Source organism: Dipodomys merriami, unplaced genomic scaffold (assembly GCF_024711535.1).
Source record: "Dipodomys merriami isolate MVZ:Mamm:240054 unplaced genomic scaffold, mDipMer1.0.p SCAF_48, whole genome shotgun sequence".
Classification (NCBI taxonomy): Eukaryota; Metazoa; Chordata; class Mammalia; order Rodentia; family Heteromyidae; genus Dipodomys; species Dipodomys merriami.
The window spans coordinates 6,367,261-6,394,432 of record NW_027206046.1 but is presented as its reverse complement, the minus strand read 5'-3'; the positions used below and the strand labels follow the sequence as shown (position 1 = coordinate 6,394,432).

General features: G+C 42.7%; 1 protein-coding gene across 4 annotated transcripts in view; it reads right to left on the bottom strand.

Moving 5' to 3' along the window:
- Positions 1-27,172, bottom strand: part of Rora (RAR related orphan receptor A) — a 779,408-nt gene that overhangs the window by 347,500 nt on the left and 404,736 nt on the right. Inside the window, exon 1 of one of the 4 annotated variants that reach the window (XM_069995266.1) lies at positions 20,655-20,715. The exons of the other annotated variants lie outside the window; for them this stretch is intronic. Coding sequence (XP_069851367.1) covers positions 20,655-20,700 — 46 coding nt within the window. The 5' untranslated portion in view covers positions 20,701-20,715. Of the gene's footprint in view, positions 1-20,654; positions 20,716-27,172 lie in introns of those variants that run through there. 4 annotated transcript variants of the gene reach the window in all.

Sequence of the window (27,172 nt, the reverse complement as noted above, 5' to 3'; positions counted from 1 at the left end):
CAATCCTCAGATCTTAGCCTGAATAGCTACTCCTGAGTAGCTGAGTAGCCAGGATTATAGGCGTGAACCATAGGTACCTGCCAAGAGATTTGTCTTTGATTTATGCTATATTGGAATTGTAGACCCCTACCCCAGCCCCCCCAAAAATAAGCCAACAATAATTACAAAAAATACAACTCGATCACTGCCACAATGTGGCACATGGTCAGATGCTGTTGAACTTTTTACTAAACCATGATGTATGAGAAGAAAGAACGACTGTAGAAATCCCACCCTACAAACACACAGATCCAGGATGGAATTAGTCCCTGGAACATGTTGTCTTGGAGCCACTGTGGACAATCAGTCATAGACCATTTCTGCAACTATAAGGTAACACAGCTCTCTTTATTCTTGGATTTGTCTTTGTGAAGGGAAGGGAGAGAACTAAAACCTATCTGTGATTCAATCAGAAAATGCAAATGAGGTCAAGTTTCATACAGGCTTGTGAGATTTCCCTAGAGAAATTTCCACAGAGTCCTGGCCATGGCTGCTGCCCTTGTCTCTTGCCTGTGGAGTCAGTGGAAGGCTCCCAGCAAGTGTTTTTTCCCTGTTTGTCTAGCAGGGTTTATGGCTATGGCTGCATGCAGGGCTCCCTAGGGTTAGGAGAATGTCAGCTAGGGACTGAAGTCAAGGTCGGCACAAGTTATCAGGGGCATCTTTGCATGGGAAGGAGCTGATGGCCTGTCTTTCTATATGCTGTGTGTTCAAATCCAACAGCAGGAGCCCCTGCCAAGGGAAAGGGTCCCCTCCCAGGACCTGTATGTCACCTGGAAAGGAACTGCTCAACCCTGCTGTCCCCTGAGGTCCAAGTAGGAGGGAAGAAGGGAATGACAGAGGCAGAGAGAAAGAGACAGAGATGGAAACAGAGAGAGACAGATAGACAGATAGGAAGACAGAGCAAGTCAGAAAGAGAGAGCAAAAGAAGAGAGGAGGAAGAAAGAGGGGAAGAAAAGGAAAGAGGGAGGAGGAAGGGGGAATAGAATAGCGAGGAGACTTCGAAGGGGAGAGAAACACAGGTACTTTTCGTACAGCCTGATACTCCCAGGTCCACAGGAGCTTGAAAGCATCTCTGCTACCTTGTGACTGGGAAATTTGCAGCTGGGGACAAGCTGACAGGCCCTGCAAGTCAGCACACTGGGCTCCACCTCCCAGCCACAGGGAGTGTGGTTCAAAGAATTTGTAAGTTTTTTCTTGCTCAGTGCAGGTTCTAGCATGTGTTTTGAAAGTTGTTCTTTTATTTTTCCCACCAAGAGATAGATAAATACTGCTGATCAAAGCTCTTTGTGAGTTTCCTTTAGTTCTAAAAGAACTGGATTAGATCAGGAGTTGTCATCTGGGAAGAGAGAAAGAGGGACAGTCTCCACCCCAGCTTTCAGTTAATCTGAATGAAAAGCACACAGACTGTCCTCCCCCCCTGCTCGCTCAACTCACTCATACTCTTTTGGTGCTGGTATAGTGGGGCTTGAACTCAGGGTGTGGACGCTATTCCATAGCTTTTTGACTTGAGGGTGGTGCTCTACCACTTGAAACACATCTCTATCATGGGCTTTTTGCTGGTTAATTGGAACTGAAAGTCTCAAAATTTCCTGCCTCAGCGGGCTTAGAACCAAGATCCTTAGAACTCAGCCTCCTGAGGAGCTAGGATTACAGGAGTTTACTACTGGCTCTTGGCTAGCACACAGACTCTTAAGCATTTCCCAGGGTAGAAAAAAGCAAGAATGACACTGACACAAAGATCTGAGGTTGCAATTATTTGTACACTAAGTATGGCCTGCAGCATTAACACTGAGAATGAAGACAGGCAATGGCAGGTATATGGTCTTCAGAGGACAACCAACCCCTACACCTTAAACTGCAATACCCACAAAATGTAGAGTGGGTCCAACTTAAGCATTGATAGTCCTAGTTGAGCATTACCAAGTTCCCCTCTACCACAGCATCTCTTCCAGTGTTGTCTTGTAACATGAGGATTAGAGCTACATGGGCAGTTTCACAGAACCCAGATTCCGCAATCCTGCCCTGAATGATGCTAGGTAGCACATGAGGTGGTTCATCTCTAATCCCCACCCCAGCTCTAGCCCTCCCCACCCCAGTTTTGCTTAGTTCCTCATCAAGAGCTAAGGCTGGCCTACTAGCAGAGAATGCCTCACCTCTGCCAGATTGCCACCAATTACCTATTCTTGGCTGCAGGGCCTAGGACCTTGGCCAAGGTTCCTCCCACTTGTCAACAGAGCCAGTTGGCTGGCTCTTCCCCTGAAGAGGCCTTCAGGCCTCCAGGCTTGCTGGACACTGGTATGTGATGGCCTGTGTGCTGTTTGTCCTTTCAGATGTCCTTCTTTTTGCTGTAACATCCGTCTGTGTCTGCTGTCCTGGTCATCCCTTTGGCCCTGCTTGGACAGTGGAATCAGAGGTTCTTCAGACTTAAGCTGGGTTCTGGTCTACTTCATGTATCACCCATGCTCTGGTGTCTATGGCTGCCCCCTCCAGAGTTTTCAGCTACTGTTGAAAGAATAGCATTCTCCTCAGCACTCAACCTGGTCCAAAGGATTGACTACAACACTTTTACCCCTTGCCCTGGAATAATGGCTCCCTCTCCTCTGCATGCCCCAAAGGCTTGGAACACTCATCATATTCTAATGATTCGTATTCATCTTGCCTCCCTGCCTAGATTATAAGCTGTATGATGCCAAGGATTGTGTTTTACTCATCTCTGTATCCTAGCAACTGGTGTGGGGCCTGACGCTATGGGACAAACACTGATGGAGTGCTTACTACTTGGCAGACACAGTGTCGGGGCAACATGCCACTTGATGCAATAGGTATCATGCCACTTTATCTTCCCCTACACAGCACTTCTCTGTCTCAGCTGCTGAGGGGAGGCCAGAAAGACTAACACAAGTTAGGCCCATATGAAGAACTCACTGAACAGAGAAAAATGATAAAGTCACAAAATTAAATAAAAAAAAAGATAAACAAATGAACAACCAACAGTATCTGTAGGAACACTGCTCTTCAGAGCTGGAAGAAACGCCAAGACAGCTGGTCCAAATGGTGCAATTGTTGCTGGGGAAACTGAGGGTCTGACAGCATGCTGGGTGCAATTCCCAAGGGTGGAGGAGGTGGGCAGGATCCCCCACCCTCCGGGTGACTGAGCAGGTCAGTGATTCTGATTGTTTCTCAGAAGTTTCTTGATTTTGAACTGGGGATGGCGGTACAATTTATCTCACTAATGGTACAATTGGAGAGGAGAAAGTATGCATGCCATTGGTGAATAGTTGCTATATGGCAAATAGGGCTGAAATGCTAGCCAGTGTTAGTCGTGAAACCAAAACATCTCTGACAATAGTGCCAGAAATCCTAAGTCCAGCTCTTAATTGATCCAGAAGGAAAATAGGGGCTAGGTTTATATTTAGTTCCATGACTAGAATTTCATCTATTTAAAAGAATTGGGATAAAAGATGTAGCTAGAGATGCTAGCCGTCTTCTTCTAAAAGGAACAAACCACATAAGCTAACATTAGGAAAAGTAGCATGGAGATATTGGAAGACAACACAATCCTTTTCTTGATAATGATTACTGAAGAAAACCAACCTACAGTGTAGCCCACAATGCACAAAGTGGAAAATACAGAGAAAGAAAAGCCTTTTGAACCTCTTATACCAAGCAGTTTTAAGTTAAATGGTCAGTTACTTGAGACATAAAAATTTTAAGTAGCACTGGCAGCACCCAAATACTTGAACATTTTAAATGGGAAATATAAAGCTTCCATATAAAACTTACTCATGGTGTGTCTTCTGTCTAAAATGCAATTCCCTCTACATGACTCCATAAAAAATTATATTCAATATATGTTTGTTTGTTTTAAAAAAAGAAGAAAAGGAGGAGAAGTGAGATCAATGCTCCCACTGTGCAGATGAGGATGCTGTGGCTCAAGGACTTAAGACAACTCACCCAACCCCCACCTCATCAGAGCAGCCTTGGGAGCAAACTTGGGTCTCCTGACTTTTAGAGACTGGATAGCAGACCTGTCAATCACCCTTTCCCCCACCCCCTCTTTCCCCAGGCTTTCTCCCTAGGGACTTGAGTTCAGGAGAAACATTCCACACTGAAGCTCAAATTCAAGGCTGGCAGGTCCATCAAGCGAGCTTTTTCACATGACAAGTGGTTAGAATTACAGAATTCACTGCAACCAGGAATTTGTGAGATCCACAAAGGAAGAACACAGAACCCTTCTGCCCAACACTAAGCTGCCTGGTGAGCCATTAGTCAGCATTTTAATGACACACCAACCCAGTCCAGGCATTAGTGAGAGCTCAGCAACCAACACACATCCCCAGCACATGCACCATGTAGCATCAATGATTCAGTGATGTTTGTTTTAAATACCTTATGTATATTAGATGCTTCTTAGATGTGGGGCAAACACCAATAGTATGCTGGAGGTCTCACACAGTGGTGCTAACATTGCTGACCAAATCCAAAAGAGAAATGTTCTCCATCCCCCCACTAACTCCGCCTCCCCCACAACTAGTAGTATCAGCTGACAAGCTATTGAAACTCCCAAGTTCTATATTAGGCTTACTGTTTTCATACCTAGCACTGCACTCTCAGATTCCCTATCACCTAGAAAGACAGGAGATTATTCATTTAATGTTTTTTGCCTACCTCTCCACCTCAGATAGTGAAATTAATGATACGAATCCAGACCATGAATATGATAGGATTCAGGGCATCCCAGGCTTGTACAGGGTGGATGTTCAATAAGTATATTCAATGAATGCATGCAGTGGACATCTATACAGGCAAGACTGAGGTATTCTGGAATTTCTTATCTTTTAAGAGTTCAGTAAGTCCTTACAGAGACAGAATATGCAATACAATCACTTTTCTCCCCAGAAATAGTTTAACTCAAAGTAGTAAATAGTAATATATTTAAGAAAAAACTATCAGAATAAGAAAAAAAATAAGTAGATAATTAAATAAAAGCAATAAAGAAAAAAACCCAAATCGAACAACTTTTTTACCCCCCTCCCCCCCACACACAAAGAATGGCTTTACATAAAGTATTATTGCTGCTTTAGGCTGAGCTTCTGAATATTTATTAAATGCAGACTGAAGGTGGCCGGCATGTTAATAAGGCACTTGTGAGACACAGTGAAATTTAAGACAAGGTTCATGGCCTTTGTCTTCACTGGGAAAACTAGAGTGGGCAGATTGATAAGGGATTATGGGAAAGATGTTATAAGCATAGTGAGGAGCTATTTCTACCATGCAGGTCTGCTAAGTACTTAGACATTTGGGTGTTGGTCCTAATTTCAATTCAAGAGGGATCTAAGAACAAGAGAGCAGAGGGGGAGTATATTATATGTTATTACAATCAGTGGGAAATGTGCTATTTGTGGGATGGACAAAGAGATCTAGGGTTTGGAAATATTTTTGACTCAAGTAGGCATTTGGAATTTAACATAGTCGATATTCTGCCTTAGTACTTGTATAGGGAAACAGCTCTTACTCTACGAAGACAAAACAAACTTTGTTCTTGAATGTGATGGGGGGGAGGGGTTCAAATGAGACAGCATTGTTATAATAGAGCATTGTTATAAATAGATATAAATTCCTATGTTCCAAAACTTTAGTGTGTCAGTGACCTTATGCTGGAGTCATGAAACCAGACTAGCTATCTACATGCATTTGTCAAGCTTTTGCCATTTCAAAGCCGTCTGACTTTTGGCAAATGACCTCCCCTTCTTTTGCCTCTCTTTCTCCATCTGTAAAATGGATCAAATAATAATCTTTTGCTCATGCTGTGGTTGATGTGAAGATTAAGTGATGTAATCCGCATTGAATTTCATAGGAGCTCTTCTTGCAAATACAAGAAGACATGGCAGTATTTATAAAAGAGAAACCAAAGCTAATCATACATGCAAGGCAATCTGCTGCATTATTTTTTCTTATTCAAAGGACCACTGAAAAAGAATTTTGACTCTGCTAAAAGACAGAATAGGTGCTGGTCAAGGTCAGCATAACCTATGCGTCTAGAAAAGGTCACAGCAGTGCTTCAGTGGTGGAAAATAAAGCATTATAAACCAAGACAGTTCAAACAGGCTAAAGGAATACTATGCATCTATGAATCTTGAGTTGCCTAATTCTGATCCCTGCGAATTAATTAGTTCAGGTGATACAGCACTCTGTCACTAAGGCAACAGAAGTACCTTTCCTAAATGTCAGTACTTTATGTACCAAGCAAAACTAGCAGAAAGTGGAACAGGAGTGCTTGTTGCAATCCTTACCTTACAGAATACGTTAAGTACCTCTATTTCACACCATATACATCCAGAGATGGTATTAACACAACTGTCATATAAACAAGCCAGGTTGGATATGTGAAATAGTAGAAATGAGGGATCTATTTTGTGGAAGTCTCAGTGACGTTAATTAACATCAGAAACCAGAGCTGGATGTTAGCAAACCTAGCTCCAGAGTCTCATTCAGGAGGCTGGTTTGAAAAGCTGACGTTCTATAGGTGCTTTGATTCAAGGTGGCCACATTTAGAAATCTCAGGGCCAAGAACCTGGTGTGACAGGGAAATAATAGCTTGGTACAAAGGCAGCAAGGAGTGGGCTGCTTTCCTTTTTCAACCCTCCATCCTAGAGAAGTGGGTGCTGCTCTGTAGGGCAAACCATGTAATGGGAGAAAGAAATGTAGCCAGAGGCCAGCAGTGTGACATTTCCAGAATTTCCCAATCTGAGAATTGGATGAACTATATGTAGAATATGAATCTGAGTTTTATATTTTGTGTGTGTGCAGGTGTTAGGTCTTGAACTCATGACCTGAGTGCTATCCCTTAACTTTTTCGCTCAAGGCTAGTACTCTACTACTTGAGCCACAGCTCAACTTCTGGCTTTTGGTTGGTTAACTGGAGATAAGAGTCTCATGGACTTTACTGCCCTGGTTGGCTTTGAACTGCAGCCTCCAGATCTCAGCCTCCTGAACAGTTAGGATTACAGGAGTGAGCCACCAACACCCAGCTCAAGATTATCTTCGGCAGGTATAATTTCAATATAACTGGTCTGATTGCTGGGCAGAAGAAACAGCTGCACAGGATCATAGCACAAGTCAACTCTATTCCTGAAATATCACAATTATGAATATATCCCTCTGGGCTTCAAGGCTTTTAAATTCTTGAGTCTTACATTTAGAGACAAACATCTCTGGAAACAATCTTAAGCCTTTACCAATTCTCACCTTGCCAGCAAAGACCAAGTGGTAAGATCGTTTGCAGACAGTGTGAGGCTGACCCAGGGAATAGAGAGCAATGGAAAGGGAAGAAGTGAAATCTCCTATACTGTATCCAAGAATAGAGACCCATAGTCATCTAGCTCTTCTTTTAAATAAAAATTGGCTTTTGGAAGGAAGAAAACAAAACAAAGAAAAGGAAAAGGAAGGAGAAGGAAATGAACAACTGAGGGTTGAGAAGAATATATTCCTATACCCAATCTGGTCACATTTATCCAAGGGCAAGCTTTGGAACTTGGATCCCATTGGCTACAAAATATTCCCTGTTCCCCAAGGGAAATATCGTCCCTTAGGGCTGACTTTCCTTGGCTCTGAGCAGGGCTCTAGGCTGCCATGAGGACTTGCTAGTCAAAGGTGGGAGGGGGAGGGAGGGAAGGAGTGCGGACACACTGCTTGCTGCAGGGCCTAGGTCTGTACCAGTTCTAGGCCTGATGCTTTTTTTTTTTTTAAGCACTTGATTTAAATGAAGAAAGAAATTGGCTTATATTTTTAGCAGCTCCTGCTACTAAAACTCATTTGACAAAACTGCCAAAGGGACAGTTAAGTCTGAGTATGATTTTTTTTTTTCTCATGGAGGAGGAGGAAGGTATAATTTATCTGAAAATGACTGGTACTTTCCTGACCTGGGGACATTAGTCTACCTGCTTGTTGCCTCTCTCTTTCTCTTTCTCCTCTTTCTCTCTCTCTCACTTTTTAAAAAAAGACATACTGTTTTATTTCCTTCCTTTCAAAATTCAATCTAAAGATACTTATTGTCTTTAGCTTACTTTAAGCTCTGAAACAACCACAGAAGGAAAAGCTGCACAATCTCAGTCCAAAATTCTACAATCTTCCATTACATTTTGAAATGAGAGGCATCTAACTGGACAGACCAAAGCCCCTGTGATGGAATATGAATGTTGATATTGTAAGGCATCTATCATTAAACCAAACTAGAAAGCTTTACTAATGCACTGTCTCCAACATGGAGAACCAGATTCAAGGCATAGGATTTCATATTGCCTGACTCCTTCTTCCCAAACAGTCTGACTACCAGTTCATCTTAATATGTCATTTCAGAATTACAGAAAGAATTATTTTTTATTATTATTTAGTTTTAAGATATTAATCTAGCCAGGCACCATTAGCTCATACCTGTAATTCTAGCTACTCAGGAGGCTGAGATCTGAAGATCATGGTTTAAAGCTAGCCTGGGCAAGGAAGCTGAAAGATATTTATCTCCAATTAACCAGCAAAAAGCTGGAATTAGAGCTGTGGCTTAAGTAACAGAGAGCTAGCCTTAAGTGATTAGGCTCAGGGATAGTATCCAGGCCTTGAGTTCAAGTCCCAAGACTGGCACACTCATACACACAGACAAAAATTACTAGGCTGTCAGAAGACCTCAATCTCTGTCTGTCTGTCTCTGTCTCTCTCTTTGTCTCTGTCTCTGGAATCTGTATGTATGTATATGTACTAGTACATTAATACATATGCATTCAAGATATTCTTTATATGATCTAATATGACGCCTGTTTGTTCAGCTGAGAATCAGGCAAGTTACATTAAAATTATACCTATCAAAGATAATAATTAACATTGTATGATATAAAAGTAACATAGTATTCCAATAACATTCCAAAATCACAAAATATTCCAATTTTACCCTGTATATAAAAGACTTCAAATAGTATGTTAGCTTGTATAAATGAAATGTTGAGGGAAAGGGAATTCTGAAGGATTAAAAAATGATTTAAGCCAGGCGATGGTGGCTCATGCCAGTAATCCTAGCTAATCAGGAGGCTGAGATCTGAGGACTGCAGTTCAAACCCAGCACAGGAAGGAAACTCTGTGAGACTCTTATCTCCAATAAACCACCAGAAAACCCAAAGTGGCACTGTGGCACTCAATGGGTAGAGTGCTAGCCTTGAGCTTAAGAGCTGCAGTGCCCAGTCCCAGAGTTCAAGACCATGACTCACAAAAACAAAACAAAAAAAACACAGAACAACAAAATGATATAAAATTTGTATAAAATAGTGTATATATCAAAATGAACCCATTTGATCATTTGTTATTTGCAAGTTTTTTTCTTCCCCAAAAATTAAAAGTTAGGAAATACAAAGTACTGTCAAAGTACAGCCCTAAAGGAGAGATGGGGGGAGAACAATGAAAGGGTAGCACTGATCAAGATGCATTGTACTCAGAAATGGACATGCCAAATTGAAACCCCTTTGTACAACTATGTAAAATAATTCTAAATAGTTATAGTATATATGTATACACACACACACATACACACACACACACACACACACACACACATATACTCATTTATATTTATACACACACATATACACACACCCATCTCGAATGTCCCTTCCTGGCTGAGCTTCCAGGGAGTCTGTGTTCAGAAGCCAAGGCTCCACCTTCATGCTGTCTTGATATGGGGTGTGGGGTCACCTCCTAGATGAGAGGAATCTTCTTTGGGCTCTGGGGTAGATGAGCAGCTGCCTATGCTGGTTCCATCTGAGTTGTTTCTCCCAAGCCAAGAGGTACCCACTGCTCATGACTGCTCTTTCAGTTAGCTTTTTTTGGGGGGAGGGAGGCGGGAATGGGGTGGAGGATGTTGATGTCAGTGCTGGGGCTTAAATTTAGGGCCGGGTCCTATCCTTTAGCCTTTTCACTCAATATCAGAACTATACCACTCACGCCACAGCTCCATCTCTAGCTTCTTGCCATGGGATTTTCCTGGCCAGGCTGGTTTCAAAATTCCATCTTCAGATCTCAGCTTATTGAGATTACAGGTATGTGCTACTGATGTCTCAGTTGGCATTCTTAAGAGTTCCTTTATAGCAATCTGAGAACTAATACCTATACGTTTTATGTTTTATAAACAGCCTGATAAAGCCTCTCCTTTTCCTTTGCATCTCCTTGTACAGTGGCTGGCATAGACTATGTTCACATTTAATAGTGGATGGGGCAAGAAAGATTCAGAGGAAAAGTAGTACCAATTATGATGAGGATTTCATGGTGGAAGGCTTCTGTGACGAAAACCAGAAGTTCCCTGAAGCAGATATGAAGGAGGGTGGGGAGGGAAGTGAGACTAAAGTAGGCAATGGTAGGTCAGAGTGGTAAGCTGGAGGGCAGGGGGTACCACTGGGGGACTGTCAAGGGCAGGAGAGACACAGCCTTCCTTCTTCAGTCCTGACTCCCCACCTGGAATGGGCAGGCAGTAGGGGGGGATGGCGCTCCTGCCAATGTGAGGTCAATTCCAGGTAGAGGAAGTCTTGGGTGGGACCCAGAGGGCAACTAGAGGCTCCATGAAGAACCAGGAAGGGGAGGAGAAACACTTGCCTGAGGCAAAACTGGCCTCTGCTTCAGTAGGTGGTGGTCTAAATGTAAGGGATTGTATTTAGCAACAATACCCTCCTGCAACTTCCAGGGAAAGAGAATGCATGTACTACCCCATCAAGACACACACAGACACAGACATACACAGACACAGACATACACAGACACACACAGACACACACAGACACACACACACAGACACACACAGACACACAGACACACACACACACACACACACACACTCACACACACACACACCCTAAAGAGCAAGATCTCAGGAGGCCTGGGGGCAGAAAACAGCCAGACACTGTGTCCAAGCCTTAGAAAGGAAGTGATAAAAGGCAGGTCTTGGCTAATAGCTTCTCTATAGAACAGCAGTTTGCATTTTCATTCTCCCTCTCCTTTCCCATTCCCATTGATTCTGATTCTCTCATGTTCAGACAACCCTTTCCACCAGTAGTTCCTCCAGTCTCTCTGTAACCCCCATTGGTAAGGTGCAGAATTCATTTGCATTCATTATGGTTTCAGGGCAACTCATTTACTTTCATCTTGCAATATCCAAAGGCTTTACTCATTTACTTAGATCATTTAAGGATTTCCAGGAGTCCTGCAATGAAGACATTAGGTGTCTCCCTCAAGAAGAACTACGGGTTCCCCAAGGGTTAGTTGGGAGGTGGGAGATGGTATACTGGAAAGAACCAAGCAGAGTATTTAGTATGACCCAACCAGGAAGATGACATTCTTCAAGCCCAGTCTAATTCAATTCTCACCTTGGGACTTGATTAATGTCCCACTGGAGCCAGATAATGCCCCCAAGGGATGACACAGCTGGAAGTCTCTATCTCCTTCAGCATCTGTTCATACCTTTCAGAGGAAGGTAAGTAACCTCAGTACTTCATTGCTTCCTGGGGCCCTGACCTGCTAATCTAATATCTCACTGGAGTTGAAGACCAGTCAAGTGATTGCATCAGTTAGCAAAGGAGCCCTGAAGGTAGGAGGGGGGCCTTTTCAAGACCCTTAAGATAACATCCTGCACCCAACCCCTTGGATCCTGGAGTTCTGCATCCTCTAATCTAATCAACCATAGATTGAGAATGAAGCTTACAATAGTTGCATATGGACCAATCATGTACAGTTCCAGCCATCATCCCCTGATTCATACAACATAGTGAATAGCTGCAAGCATTTTCATTATATCAGGTATTGTAAGTAATCCAGAGATGGTTTAAGTATGTGGTACGATGTGTCTGAGTTGTGTACAAATATAGTATTTATTTATCTATCATGGGGCTTGAACTCGGGCCTGAGTGCTGTTCCTGAGCTTTTTTGCTCAAGGCTAGGACTCTATCATTTTGAGCCACAGCTCCACTTTTGATTTTCTGGTGGTTAATTGGAGACAAGACTCTTACATACTTTAATGCCCAAGCTGGCTTTGAATCATGATCCTAAGATCTCATTCTCCTGAGTAGCTAGGATTATAGGTGTGAGCCACCTGCACCTTGCTTATAGTACTGTTTTACATATGAGACTTGAGAGCTACAGACTTTGGTATCTGAAAGGAGAGGATCCTGGAACCACATCTCACTTGAACACTGAGGGATGAACTTCAACTTCCCAGTGGTCCAATTTTGCCAACCAACTGCAATCTGGCTAAGTCTCTAGCGTGAGTTCTTGTCTCACAAGAACCCTACAATAATGAGAGAGATGGAGAGGGAGAGGCAGGGGAAGAGAGGGGAGAGAGAAGGGAGGGGAGGAGGGAGAGAGGGAGACAGAGAAAGAACACACTCTTGCACATCTGAAAGCATCCAAGGATGACTGTTTCCAGAGTCATCTATTCCTTAAATGACCCATGTATGCCAGGACAGAACATGGAATGAGCTGGTCAGTTCTTCCATGAGCTATTATCATTTTATGGGGCAATCAACTGAAAGGGTAAGGACTGGGCACTAGCCAGGAGATGTGAGAAATATCACAGCATGCTACAGTCTTTCTGAAGGAAAAGTAAGTGCTGGTGAAGAGCTTTCCTTTCTGTCCATTTCTGCATTCACCCATCCATCAATCTGGTCAACAAACACACCCTTCATTCACACAACATCTGGAGATATTGAAATGACAGATTGTTTCCCAAGTTAGGACCTAGATCTTAGCTTAACATCAGGCCTGCTGTATACTCCAGTGTTAGCACAACTACTACTTATTAAATAAATAAACGAATAAATGAACAAAAAATGCAGAGCTATCTCAATGAGTACATGGGATAGAGCTGTGTGTTACATCTCAAAGGGAAGAGCTACACCATTTGTCTTGGTCTTTAGCAGAAAATACTTCCATTAGTGCCTCTACATATTTATAAATAGTGTTTTCATTCTTTTAAAAATAAAAACTAACCAGGTGCAAGTGGCTGACGCCTGTAATCCTATTTACTTAGGAGGCTAAGATCTGAGGATTGTGGTTTAAAGCCAGCCTAGGCAGAAAAGTCCCCATGAGACACTTACCTCCAATTAACCACTCATAACCTGGAAGTGGTGCTGTGGTTCAAGTAGTAGAACACTAGCCTTGAGCACAGTGCCCAGGCCCCAAGTTAAAGCCCTACAACTGACAAGAAATATTAAAAACAAATACCCTTTTATAAATGTATGTTTTTGCATTAAAGTGGAAAACATTGCTTGCTGCGTATTTACAAAATGTTAGAAATCCAGGTTGTTTTTAAGGACAAAACAAAAACTTATTTACCGTCCTACTAACTCTGTTAACATTGAAAATTTCCTTCTAGTCTTATATCTTTATTAGAAATTTGCTATATTGGAGTCACTCTGTGTATGTATTTGTAGATTTCAATTTTTCTGTTTAGTATATCATGAACCTTTCTTTTACTATGTTATTAAATGCTCTGTGAGAGTGTTGCAGTTAATGGGTGCATAATATATTAGAGCTATTCAATGTTTGTGGATGATTGTCCTTAATCACTCCCTCAACCACTGCACAATCGAAAGTATTCCTGAGCTTTTGCGACTGTTTTAGTAGCTGATGAAAACTGAAAACCTTGATGACACATAACATATTCTTCCAAGCAAATAAGTAAGTGTGGCTGTGTCTCATCTCCAGCTTTTCCCCAACTCCTCCAAGTTCCTAATTCACACAAGCATACTAATATCTTTGGAATGTTTATTCTCTGAAAGTTGGAGGCTCCAGGGTATACAAGAAAACAGGCTCCAAAGGTGATAAGAAACACATGGTGAGTGTCTAGTTGATTCATGGAATAACTCAAGACATACTTCAACATGAGGGAACCACACCTCACTTTAATAAAGTAGAAATACTCCAGTTCTCAACATCAAGTATGTGTGTGTGTGTGTGTGTGTGTGTGTGTGTGTGTGTGTGTGTGTGTTTGTATGTGTGTGTGCGCGTGCGCACGTACACAAATCTCCATGAAGAAGAGAGATAACAATTCAAAGTCAACACAGAGTCATATACTTGGACAGTCAGGGAGAAGACATTAAAGCCTAGAGAAGCAACAATGAGAGTAGAGGCGGTGAAGGCCCTTTGCTAGAATGGGACATGCTCTTCTCTGAATGTTGTGAATGTTGTCAAACACTCCCCGAGTTTCATCCAACTTTCTCCCTTGTCAGAGAGAAAGACAAGGGAGGTCTGAAATCTTCTGTGACTGGGAGGGGTACTTACATGAAAAACCCAACTCCAGCCCAGCCCAAATGAAGGCGGGACAAAGTTGGATGTTAATCTCAACTCCTTATGGGTGTCCACTGATTCATTCTCTTCTGATGTAGAGTGGATATCACTTCTTATGCCATAGATAGCACTGAAGGTTTTGCTTGAAAATGCTGTCTGGCTAGTTAAAAGGAAAACCTTTATCCTAGGGTAAGGTTGAAGAAGTTTCTCAAGTTTCCTATCATGGAGGCTTTTGAAGCTCACAGTTCTCTCTCTCCTCTCTCCTCTCTCTCTCTCTCTCTCTTTCTCTCTCTCTCTCTCTCATAATACTTAAATACAGACCGCCAGACCCATGCCCCTGTCTCCCACCTCATGTGGACATTTATGGAGGAAGAAAAGACACACCTTAACTGGAGTTGAGCTATTCTCAAGTACCTCTTCATCACTTCATTTCATAACTTCTGAAGTCAGCTTCATATGGCTATCTACTAGAAGACACATGAGTTTCTATGTCTACCCATAAGGATACATTGCAATCTATTGTGGAATTGTCATATGAGCACCCTGTACCTGATTAATTCTTTAAAAAAAATCTAATCAGGTTGCAAGCTTGTCTCTACCAAGTATCACTGTCAAATCTACATCCTGGGTTGGGGGAAATGGGTGATACTGAAGCTAACATAGTAGAAAACATGGATTCCTCACTGCTTTCTAGGGAGAGCATTTACAGAGTGACTATGTTTGGTAGAGACCTGTAGTCAGAGCCATGCCCTTTTACTTTTGTGAACATGGCTCTTTTACACCAACCAAAAGATCTGGATGGTGTTACAGTTTGTACGGCTACCCTTCTCTCACAGGGTGACATGGTCTTGCAGCTCTCTTGAAGCTAGGTGTGGCCATACGAGTTAAGTTCTAGCATATAGGATATAAACACAAGTCAAGCATGTAACTTTCAGATGATACCCTAGGACAATCTACTCCCAACATCTCCAGTGTGTCAGAGACTTCCTTAGTTTTAGCAATCCAAATCCCATGTCTGGGAAGTCATTTAGTCTTGGGCAAAAATGGGATGTCATTCATTTCCTGCACTACTTTATTCTTTCTTTATAGTCTATTGAGTATGGACAAGGTGGCAAGGCCTCTGGGATATACAGATGAGGGAAAGCCCTAGAAATGACAGAAGGGACCTGGGACCATGTCTGTTATCCATCATAGTCACACCAGCCCAAGAATGTTATGTGTAAGGTAAACCAACTTCTGGTTAAAGGTACTAGCTTTTGGCATTTCTAGCACAATCTAATTAATCTATATTCCATTGAATACACCTAATTTTATAGATTTATCTCTCTGATTAAAAAATAGATGAGGGTTGATTTCTCATGATTTGAATGGTGGGGGGGAATGTGTCATACAGATGGCATTTTCTATCACACTGTATTAAAGAACAATATGCTTGATTAAAATCTAAATCCTTACCTATCATTCCTCTCCCTGATTCTTTATTCTGCCTAACTGCCTATAACATACTTTGACATTCCATTCCATTCCAACTTTTCCTTCTCAGTATCTTCCTGATTGAAGTCTGCTAGGTTTTTTGTTTTGGTTTCCCTTACTGTGTTTGTTCTCTAATTACAGGTCTCCTTGACTTTCCCTCTGAACAAACTCACTAAAACTATCTCCTTGGGCTGAGAAGGTAGCTCAGTGGTAGAGCGCTTGCCTTGCATGCATGAGGCCCTGGGTTTGGTTCCTCAGCACCACATAAGCAAAAAGAAAAGAAAAGAAAAGAAAAAAGCCAGAAGTGGTGCTGTAGCTCAAGTGGTAGAGCGCTAGCCTTGAGAGCTGAGAGACAGTGCCCAGGCCCAGAGTTCAGGCCCATGACTGCCCCCCGCAAAAAAACTATCTCCTTTATTATGTTTGGTTAATATGATTTTGTTTTCTGGAATCTGGCACTATCTGTATATACTTGGTATTGAATTGTAGACAGTGTGCTACTGTTTTACCCTGTGGTATCTACAGAAGAGTCGATGATCCAGGGAGGCAGGGAGGTTGAGAGGAGTATGTCTTAGGACTGAAGTCTAGATTTAAGTGTGAACACCAATATTTGCTGCTTGGGTTATAGTCCAAGTTTTCTGAGCATTAGGTTTCCTTGTTTACAAAGTGGCAGTGATTACAGCAATGACTCTCTGCTGTTGTTAAGATCTGGTCTCATGAGATAATCCATCAACTATGGAGCACCAGAACGATGCTAATTGTTCTGGACAATTGTTCCTTTATCTAGTCCTCCATTGGATGGTCCTGGCATATTACCACAGTGCCAGGGACATGGTGAAAGACAGTTACATGAATCTTTGTAGAGTGAATATAGAGAAAGGTTAAAAAAATAGTTCTTCAAATATGAAGAATAAGCCTTGGCTTGGGCATCTTTAGTGCAAAGAAGGAACAAGAGTCTAACACAGAGGTACAAGATCTCAGACCAGAGTTTGCATTTATGAGTGGTTTTAGGAGGTAAATTACTAATTAAATATATGGCTATGACACCTTTCCATAATGCTAGAGACCTCCCAGTGGGTTCCTATGAATAATGCCCCTACCCTTCACTGCCTCAACTCCGCTTGATGCTAACACAAATATAAGTCACAAAGCTCTAGGTATGTTTTATGTCAGCAAAGAAATGGCTTCTACTCAGCAAGCTGCAAAGAGAGTTGCTATTTTCAGGTGCTCCAGAGTTTAGCAGATTACCAAGGTGATGACATTAAGCTTAAGACCATCTATTAATGGAATGATGCTGGTGAGTAATTCAGTGAGGTCCCCTTTAGCAAACATCAATAGAAGGATCAAATCATCATGAAACTCAAGGTGGAAGAGCACAGCAGCAGGCAGATTTATTCAACAGCCCAAACAAAGGTCCTAACCCCACCTACAGAGGAAGACCTCCCACTCATTTACCAGAAGGCAATGTGCTCATAGCAAAGAGAGACCAAGTGTAAGACATGACAGCTCCTTGGTAACGTTAACAACTACATCCAATACTTTAAGTTCCTCTTCCTTGTCCCTTTCACCCCTTGTCCCTTGTCCCTTTCACGCTCATCCTGCAATGCTGTATTGTTCCTCAAGGACTACACCCTCTCAGGATTTATTTTTTTCCTAAAAAGAATTCTTTCCTCAAAATAGGACTCAACCAGCGTAGTATTGAGGAACTATAAATGTGTTAGATACTTTTTCCTAGAAAAAGAAACTCTAAGGAAAAAAAAAAGTATCATTAGACATTCAAAGGAACCAGAAGTCTTAAAAGTCAGGGAATAGATGTGCAATTGTGGGCTCAGCATCCCTGCATCATGGATGGGAGGGGTCCCATGAAAGGAAATTATGATGGAAGAGAAGGTTCTAGTAACTTCAGAGAAGCATCACTTAGCTCCTGTTCCAAGTGGGACAAGAACACCACGTACAAATTGCTCTGATCGAATCGAGGGGCCCTAAAGGGGATCAGGCTTGGCTTAAAAGCTCTTGGGCTATAAGTTAATAAGAATTTTAATAAAAATGGAAAGTATAGCCATGGGCCATGGGTATAATATCTCTCTGGGTTGCTGGTGTTCTATCAGTCAATCATATAATATTTCTGACATTAGGAATATGGAGAGGGTAAATGGAAACTGTGAGGGCCAAAGAAGCCTGTAAGACAGAACCTACAGAGTCACCTTGAGAGGAGTGGTCTTCTGGGAGGTGAGGCAGAGGTAGTAGGGCATGAGACAGACTGAAAAGTAAAGTCTCTTCAAGCTAAAATGTCCTTTCAAAGAAGCCATGCCCAAACCTCTGGATATCACAAAGCAATTTCCATTCACATTTCACTGTCACATGCAAATATAGAGGAAAATCACTGTGATTTCAATTTATTACTGTTCCTATTTTATAGGTGACAAGTCTTAGGATGGCGGGTGGTGTGGGGGAATTTTAACTCCCCCCCAAATTCCTTAATAGCTTATTTATGCACTCCAAATCCAATCCATTGAAGTACTTGGGGCCTATACTTCAGTATTTAGAAATTAGGAGATGGCTGTTGTGGGTTATCAGATTCATTCATTCATTTTATTTTTTTCTACTTCTTAGGGCTTGAACTCAGGGCCTGGGTGCTTGCTCCCCCCCTTTTTTTTTGTTCAATGCTGGCCCTCTAACCACTTGAGTCACACCTCCAACTTCTGGCTTTTTGTCGGTTAACTAGAGATAAGAGTCTCACGGACTTTCCTGCCCAGGCTAGGTTCAAATCGTGATCCTCAGATCTCAGCCTGCTGAAGTAGCTAGGATTATAGATGTGAGTATAAGCACAGGCACCTACCTAATCCTCTTTTTATTTTTTAAACCTCAAAAAATTGGCATAGGCATAAAAACTTACCAGTACCTTAAAAATAAATAGACTCGGGCTGGGAAGGTGGCTCAGTGGTAGAGTGCTTGCTTTGCATGCATGAGGCCCTGGATTCCATTTCTCAGTACCACATAAGCAGAAAAAGCCAGAAGTGGCACTGTGGCTCAAGTGGTAGAGTGCTATCCTTGAGCTGAGGACTTCAGGGACAGCGCCCAGGCCCCATGACAGACAAACAGCAACAACAACAATAACAACAACAAAGAAAAACCCAGACTCTCTGCTCTCCCTCTATTTTCATAAGAAAGACTCAAGTTAGTTCATCAAGGTACAGAGCAACAGAGCAGTTGCCCAATCATTTATTTACAATGACTTATTTTAATATGCCCAGCTGAGCTTTGGTCATGACAGCTGATGAGACAGAATTTGTTTATAATTTCCCCCCAAATTTGATGATGATCAGCAAGTAGCAAATAATATTCTACAGGATATAATGTTTGTTCAGGAAGTACAGGCTGGTGTTGGTACAGCTCAGGAGCAAAGGGGATTCTCAGTTCAGGATGACAATGTGGTTTCAAACATTCCTTAAAGATATGAACTAGTCTCTATGGACTATGAGGCAAGGCAAAACAGAGAATCTAATTTGGAAACCATGCCAGACAACAATGAGAAGAGAATTGAGATATGACAATAGCTGTCTTTGATCTTCTCTGATCATGCATTCTTTATCCGACAAGCTTCTCCTCCTCTTCTACCTACCACTGAAAATGGTGGCTATGATCAGCTGGCTGGAATCCTTCTACCTTTCCTGGGTGCCAAACAGATGTCCAATGTCCATTTCAAGAGCAGATCCCTGGAATTTGGGCTCACTTTCTTCTGCTGGCTTCCTGAACATTTTTACCATGCCTCTAGTGCAGACTTCCAGATATAACATTTTTTCTTTTTACTATGACTTTTTTTTCTCTAGTATAACCTACTCCATTCTGAGCTCATCACTTAGCAACCTGACACTCTCTGCAACCAACTCCATCATAGCTCATTCTCATTAGTCACCCCAAGTCCTCAAAAATTCATCTGCTAAAATACTCCAGTTGGACCTAGGCCTCCCACCACTAATGTCTTGGGTCAGACCCTGTGCATTTCTTGCTAAACCTAAGGCATCCACCACACTGTCATGTACAGAAGGGCTGGCTCTTTTACATAAGAGAACATTGCCACAGCCAGCAATGCCTTAGGCAGGGGGAAATCTTTGATCACATGAGGCCTGTAAAATCATTTGGTACAGCACAAGACAGCCAAATATGCTTCTTGTCAGCTGCCAGGCTGGCTGTATTGATAATTTTGTATGGCCCAAGAATGATGTTATAAATATCCAAATGGCCCTTGGTAGGAACAAACAAACAAAAACAAGAAAAGAATAAAAAGAAAAAATGTTTCCCTCTATAAGGGGTAAATGTGACCAGATGAACTCTCTATTATCACCATAAGGTCTCTACTTTGACTTCTAGGATTCCCGCACTCTCATCTTTCACCTTCACTTGGACTGCCTGGACGTAGATCAGGGCAAAAATAATAATAATAAGGGGTCATAGAAGATTAGAAGGCACATTCATAGCAGATTAGAGGCAGTGGGCTTCCCCCTCTCCCACTCCTGGCCTCAGAGGTCAATAGCCAGCATTCTTATCTTTCTGTCTAGAATTCCTGTCACAAAACTCTTCGTTTTTTTTTTTTTTCTGTCTCCTATTTTTCAATGCATCCTGATAGGAAAATAAATCAACTGGTGGAAAAAATGAAGCCTCTTTGAGGGAGATAATTATGAAGCCATGAGGATGCACACATAATTAGTCAATCAATGCTTCGTGCACACTGCTAACCCCACCCCTCCTTGCACACCTTAACACAGGCTTGGTAGCAGGTCCTACAAGTTTAAACATGTGAATTTTGTTTAAAAAAGCAGGAAAATAGTTACCTTGTTCCCTCCTTTCTGTGTGGAAGCCTGATGGGAATTCAGCCATGCACCCCCATTCCAAGCCATGTCTCCAAAGTTCCAGTTTCCCTGACAATCTATAATGCTACCACTTAAGTCATGTCTCCAGTCCAGCATTTTTGCAGGTTAATTAGAGATAGAGTCTTGCAGACTTTTCTTTGCAGGCTGGCTTTGAACTGCAACTTTATTTTCAGCATCCTGAGCAGGTAGAATTACAGAAGTGTGCTAAAAGGCTGTTAAGCAGTCCTGAGTGAAAGGAAAATACCTCAAGTTCTTAGGCGGTATTGTTAAACTCTTTACCCTTAGCAGAGACCTCTCTGAACCCTGGTTTGGAGCCATGACACCTCAAACCCTGCACCAGTTTTTGCTTGCAGTGGCTTGGGCACGGGTGTGTGTGTGTGGGGGGGTGTTAGTGAGCAAAAATTCCTCTGATAAATGTGTGTGTGTGTGGGGGGGGAGTTAGTGAGCAAAAACTCCTCTGGTAAATGCCCTTGAAGCCTAGCCAAAAACAGCTCAGTCAAGGGTTTTTCGAAAGTTGTTACCTTCAGAAAAGCAAGGCTGAGTTGGGTAGAGATACCATCTCTGCTCTGTCATACCACAGAGGAGTGAGCTGGGATAGCACCTCCCTCTGTGACAATAGTATCTGACAGAAGTCAGACAAGTTCAGGCGTTGAAAGTGAAGACATTTTGGCACACTTTACCAAATACTGTGTGAGTCTTCTCATAGCCTTTTTTTGTTTTTGTTTTTGTTTTTTTCAGCAGAGAGCTAAAGGAAACTTTTCCCCCCTTTCTCTCTGTTCCATTCAACAGCTGACACTACTCAGTGAAAGATTCTAGAACGTTCTTTGGTGACTGTGAAATCATCAGGGCTTTGGGCACTGTGAGTTGTCTATACTCACCTTCTAGGTTCCAAAACTGAGAAATTTAGGGTTGGACAACCTGCCATGCTACGGAGAATTGAAGAGAGGGCACAGGGCTGGGGGAGCCACTGCTGCTGCCATACAATGGTGGGTCTCCTGGCCGGGTCTGTGAATGCTGGTTTGTCTGTCTCTTCTCTACATTTCTCTCCTCCCATTTTCTTTTCTTATGGCTTGTTTTGGCTGTGGTCTAGAAGCACCTGCTAGTGCTTCTAATATTACCAAGAGCAGAGAGATTAAAAATACCCCTGAGAGAAACCCTACCATAATTCCAGGAGTTCAGAAAAGAGGCAAAGTAAACTAACTTTTCTGTGTATTATGGGAGGAAATTCTTCCTCCAGAATGACAGGAAATTAGAACACTCAGACTTAATCCTAAATCCATAAGTAGACCTTCTGAAACCTGGCATGTCTAACCTTGGATCACTTTAATTATTAATTAATTAATTTACTCTAATATCCTAAGCTCACTACGTTATCACTTAATTCCTTACCTCTGAGCTTGTCATTATGTCACCTCAGTGATTCCTACTTATAAGAAATGTATACACCATCTGCTGGACCCAATGTCAATCTATCTCATGAGCCCCCCGCCTCTGCTTTTTCTGGAAAAGACAGGAGACAAAATTACAACATAATGTACCAGGTAGCTCCCTTGGCATGGTAGGACCGACTGAGTCAAGTAAGCCAGGATGGTGGTGATGGGTGGTCCTTCCTCAGGACAGAGCAACGTTGTTCCTCACGCTTCAGCTTGGGTTGATGTCATCATGAATGAACCCTCAAAGCACATTTGCAGTGGCTAAACTGAAGGTCTACCCCACCCCCAAACCCCAGCTCTCTTCCTCTCTAAAGTTCACCAGTCTCTTCTTTCCATTCCCTTCCCTCCATCACCACCCTGGGCCCTGGGTCTACTTTCCTTGGCCACAGCCTCCACTATCTTGCCAACATTCCTTCTCTCTTTCCATGCTATCCAAGTTGAGGACAGGTGATGATTTCCCCAAACTCCAATGTATTTTATGTCATTTCATACCAGAATACCTGTATCAGCTGCACAGCAGCTGTGGGACAAATTCCAAATTGCTTGTCTTGGCAGACAGAAATTTCTACATTTTTACCCTAACATTTCTTTTTTAGGCATTAACAATATTAGGCATTTTTTGAAGCTACGGTATATGGGCTACTTAGGGTGTAGTGTTAAATATCATATCTGAGTTGGTTTGCATAAAGGTTCTATTTCCTTGTTGATTGCACCTTTAAGGCAAGAATGTGGGGCCTGCAGAGAGGAAGGCTGGAGGGAGGGTCAGTGTTAGGTGGGGAACCTATGACTTATGCTATGAGAAACTCTAAATCTGCCCTCATGGCTCTGTTTGCCGGAACTTTGGTTTCAAAGGATCTCTCTCTCTGTAACTTACCTGGTGCCCGGCAGCAGAGGATGGGCCCTAGAAAGCACACAAAGCATAATGGATGAGAATCATCAGCCCTCCAGGTATAAATCAGCCTGAGTAAAATGATGTTCTGCTGCTTGGGACTTCTTGTGGATAGACAAAAAATAGGCTCACTTTATTTGCTAGGGGTGTGTGTGTGTGTGTGTGTGTGTGTGTGTGTGTGTGTGTGTGTGTGTGTGTGTGTGTGTGTGTGTGTGTGTGTGTGTGTGTGTGTGTGTGTGTGTGTGTGTGTGTGTGTGTGTGTGTGTGTGTGTGTGTGTGTGTGTGTGTGTGTGTGTGTGTGGTGTGTGCGCATGCTAAACAGGCTGTAATCATTTGGGATGCAGTCCCCTGATGGCTTCCATAGCCACCTTCTCCTCTGTCCTTCCTCACACTCTTGTATCCTTCAGGAACAGAATTCTTATTCTGAGTTCTCCAAATATCCAAACCCAGGAACCACTCAGCCCAGAAACTGGTTCCAACTCCCTCCTTCCCCTGCCATTGTGCTTCAGGGAGTGGAAGGGAGGAGTATCTTCACTGGTTTCATGACTCAATGCATAAAATAAATCTCAGAGCCCTTATAAAGCAGGCCAGGGTCAGTTTCTTCTGGTCAGATTTCTACAAATTACAGAGGTAAGGTAGAGTCAGATAACGTGGCCAAGGCATCTGAGGAATCACCAAGTCCACTTCCCTCATTTTATAGACCAGGAGAGAAATTCTTGTCCATGTTCATTCAGCAGAAGTAGTATAATGTTCAACACAACCATAAACCTCATCTCTCCTATGTGAAGACTATCTTGTCCCTGCCACATTGCACCAGGGACCACAAAGCCTCTGCTCCTAGCATATATGACATGGCACACTGTCTCCAGGACCAGATGGGACACAAGGGTGACTATTCCCACATGCATTGCTGGTTGTCAGGAGGGGCCAATGACACTTTCCCTGGTTACTAGGAGCCTTAAATTACCTGTGAAAGAACCAGAATGGGATGGAAAGCTCCTCCCCTTTGCGTTCCTCCCCCCCCCTCCCATCCCTTCCCCCTTCCCCTTTCCCCTTTCCCCTTTCCTCTTCTCTGATCACCTTTCCTTTTCTCTAACTTAACTCTTCCCTTCTCTTTTCCTCGGTACTGGAGTTCAAACTTAGAGTACTTATTATGCTTGCTAGGCAGGCTCTCCCTAACTTGACCATACCTTCTTCAATCCTTTTTCTTATTTACTTTTAACATTGAAGACAGGGTCTCCCACTTTAGCTAAGCCTCCTTGCCTAGCTGGGATGACAGGTCTATACTAGCACACCTGTCTCTTGAGATAGGATCTGCTAACATTTTGCTTAGGCTGCCTTTGGATACCATCCTCCTGATCTTGGCCTCCTGAGTAGCTGGGATTACAGGTGTGAGTCACTGTGTGCTTAGCTGCCAGCTGGTCTTTGTGGTGCTTCATCCTAATAGATAGCTGCTCTTGTCTGGACACACTAAACATAGCCTGTGCTTTCACATCGCCACATCCTGCTGTTCCCTGTCCCTCTGTTGGAAACACTCACTCAGTCTTTAACTGTCAAACCTGTGCTTGACTTTGAAGATGAGATTTAAATGCCTGTTCCTTTTATACAGACTTCCTAGGCCCTTCTTCCTAGTCCACTCCAGCCCCACATCTATCTTCCCACAAAACTCTGCTCATGGCAACTCTTTGCCCTCCCTGAGATCAAATCTAGCTATTTTGGTAATGCATTTTTCTCTCTAGGGCTATAGTGAGGCTCTCTCCCAAGGACAGCAGTTTAGCCAGATTCACCTTTGTGCTCTGAGTAGCCAGTTACCTGGTTCCTGGAACACAGCAAAAACAAAAGAATGACCAGCTTCAACTGCAAAAGAGATGCACCAACCTAAGGAAAACTTGACTCTAAATTCCCTGGGAGAAAAGCCAATATAAGGTTAGGCCTCCAACCAGCCAGCACAACATCATTTTCCAAGCTTCAGCCCCAGGCAAACCTCCACATGTGCAATGCACACTGTGTATGTGCATGCACACACAGAGGCAAGAAGGAGGTGGGGCTCTACGGCACAGTGCAGCAGAGAAGATATGATCAGCAAGCAGTGAAGAGAGGTAAACCATGTGACTTTGTGGGTAACCGTATGCACAAATGATACTCTCAGCAAGGCCTGGCTGAAATCTAACCACAGTATCTTTTCAGGAGACCGACATTAAAAAAATAAATAAAAAAACACAACAAAACCAATATATGACTCCAACAATTACAGAAAGAGTGGTTTCATGCCTTCTTGCCTTGATAGTATCAAAGCTACTGACTCCAAGGCTGTACTTGGGGAAGTGATTCTCTGAGATAAAGCTACTGACTCCAAGGCTACACTTGGGGAAGTGATTCTCTGAGATAAGGACCAGAACTATCTTCTTAAGAGAATGTGCAGGAAGTCAAGGTAACTGAGCAACACATACTGAAACAGTTTGTGGCCAAGGAGCCATCAAAACAAAAGTGTCTCCGGGTGGCATGCAATGTATAAACAAAGGAAACCAAATGGGCCCTATCTCAAAGCTCAGTGCACTGGTGCATGCGTGCCTGCATGCATGCGTGTGTGTGTGTGTGTGTGTGTGTGTGCGCGCGCGCGCGCGCGTGTGCGTACACGTGCATGCCTTTAATCCCAGCTATGTGGGAGCTATAGGTAGGGAGATCGCAGTCTCAGGTTGGTCTAAGCTCAAACAAAATATCTCATCTAAAAAATAACTAAAACAAAAACAAAGGGGCTGGGGTTGTTGCTAAGGGGGTAGAGCATCTGCCTGGCAAATGTGAGGCCCTGAATTGAAACCCTAGCACCACTGCAAAAAGGCTTGTTTTTGAAATATGAGCAAATTCATGGAAAGTATTTAGCAAAATGAATATAAAGGCAGATGTCACTTTAGGAATCGCCATGATTGTTACCAGCAAAGTTATCTACTCAAAACCTCTGCATTTCTTTAAGAGGATCCTGGGGTTCAGAGTTAAAGCGACTTGTCCTAAGTGAGTCTTGAGTATTTTCATAGCGATGGCCCTCTAGACAGTGACTGCACCAGAGGTGGCATTCCTCCTAATGCAGCCTCTTAGCTCCTAGCAGACGTGAGATGCACTTATTTTCAGGACAGAGACTGAACCAGTTTAACATGTCACTACTATACTTTTTTTTTGGGGGGGGGGCGTTGGTCGTGGGGCTTGAACTCTGGGTCTGGGCACTGTTCCTGAACACTTTTGCTCAAAGCTAGTGTTCTACCACTTTGAGCCACAGATCCATTTCTGATTTTCTGGGGGTTAATTGGAGATAAGAGCCTCTCAGACTTTCCTGCCCAGGGTGGCTTTGAACTGTGATCCTCAGATCTCAGCCTCTTGAGTAGCTAGGATTACAGGCATGAGCTACCGGCACCTAGTTTATGCATTCTTACTTATCATTGCATAGATTTTTCCCCTCAATCATCCTGAAGCATAGGGTCTTTCTAGGTTCTATGAAAAATGTGCAGCAGTTCATAGAAACTGGATAATTATTTGTTCATCAGCCAATTTTAATGATCACTATTGATATTTTAAGTAACAGGTTTCTATCTTATAGCTGTTAGCATGTTCCTATAATCTCAGAAACTCTCCAGGAAGGACTTGGGCTAATGTGCTATCAGAGAGAGACATTTCATTCTTTATTAGAATGTGGGTACAAATTGTTCCAAGGTACTGATTCACTAATTAGCATCACTGGTAATTTGGGTGAAGGCCCCAAAACCAGAAAATACTCACAGAAGGCACCTGTATCCTTAGGCACGAGGGATTTTATCCTTACATAGGAAAAGGGTCAAGGTGACTTGTGATGTGGCTGCTGGTAAAGCATGCTACCTGACAGCAGACTTGACATGTCTGCCATTCAAAACCATCATGGGAATGAAACTCAATGCCAGGTTTTCTCCTGGAAGCCGAGTGTGTCACACAGATTTATGCTTCTGAACAGGATATTCTAATAAACTTTGTGTTATTTTTATTGCCTTGTATGGTACTAAATATGCTTCTCATAAACTGGCCTTTATGTGAACCATCATGACCTAAATGTTTAATTCAGATCTTTATTTTCTGTTTCATAAGCCCTTTTAATATCACTGTAAAAAGCGAAATGGATGTACATGATGTTCTTC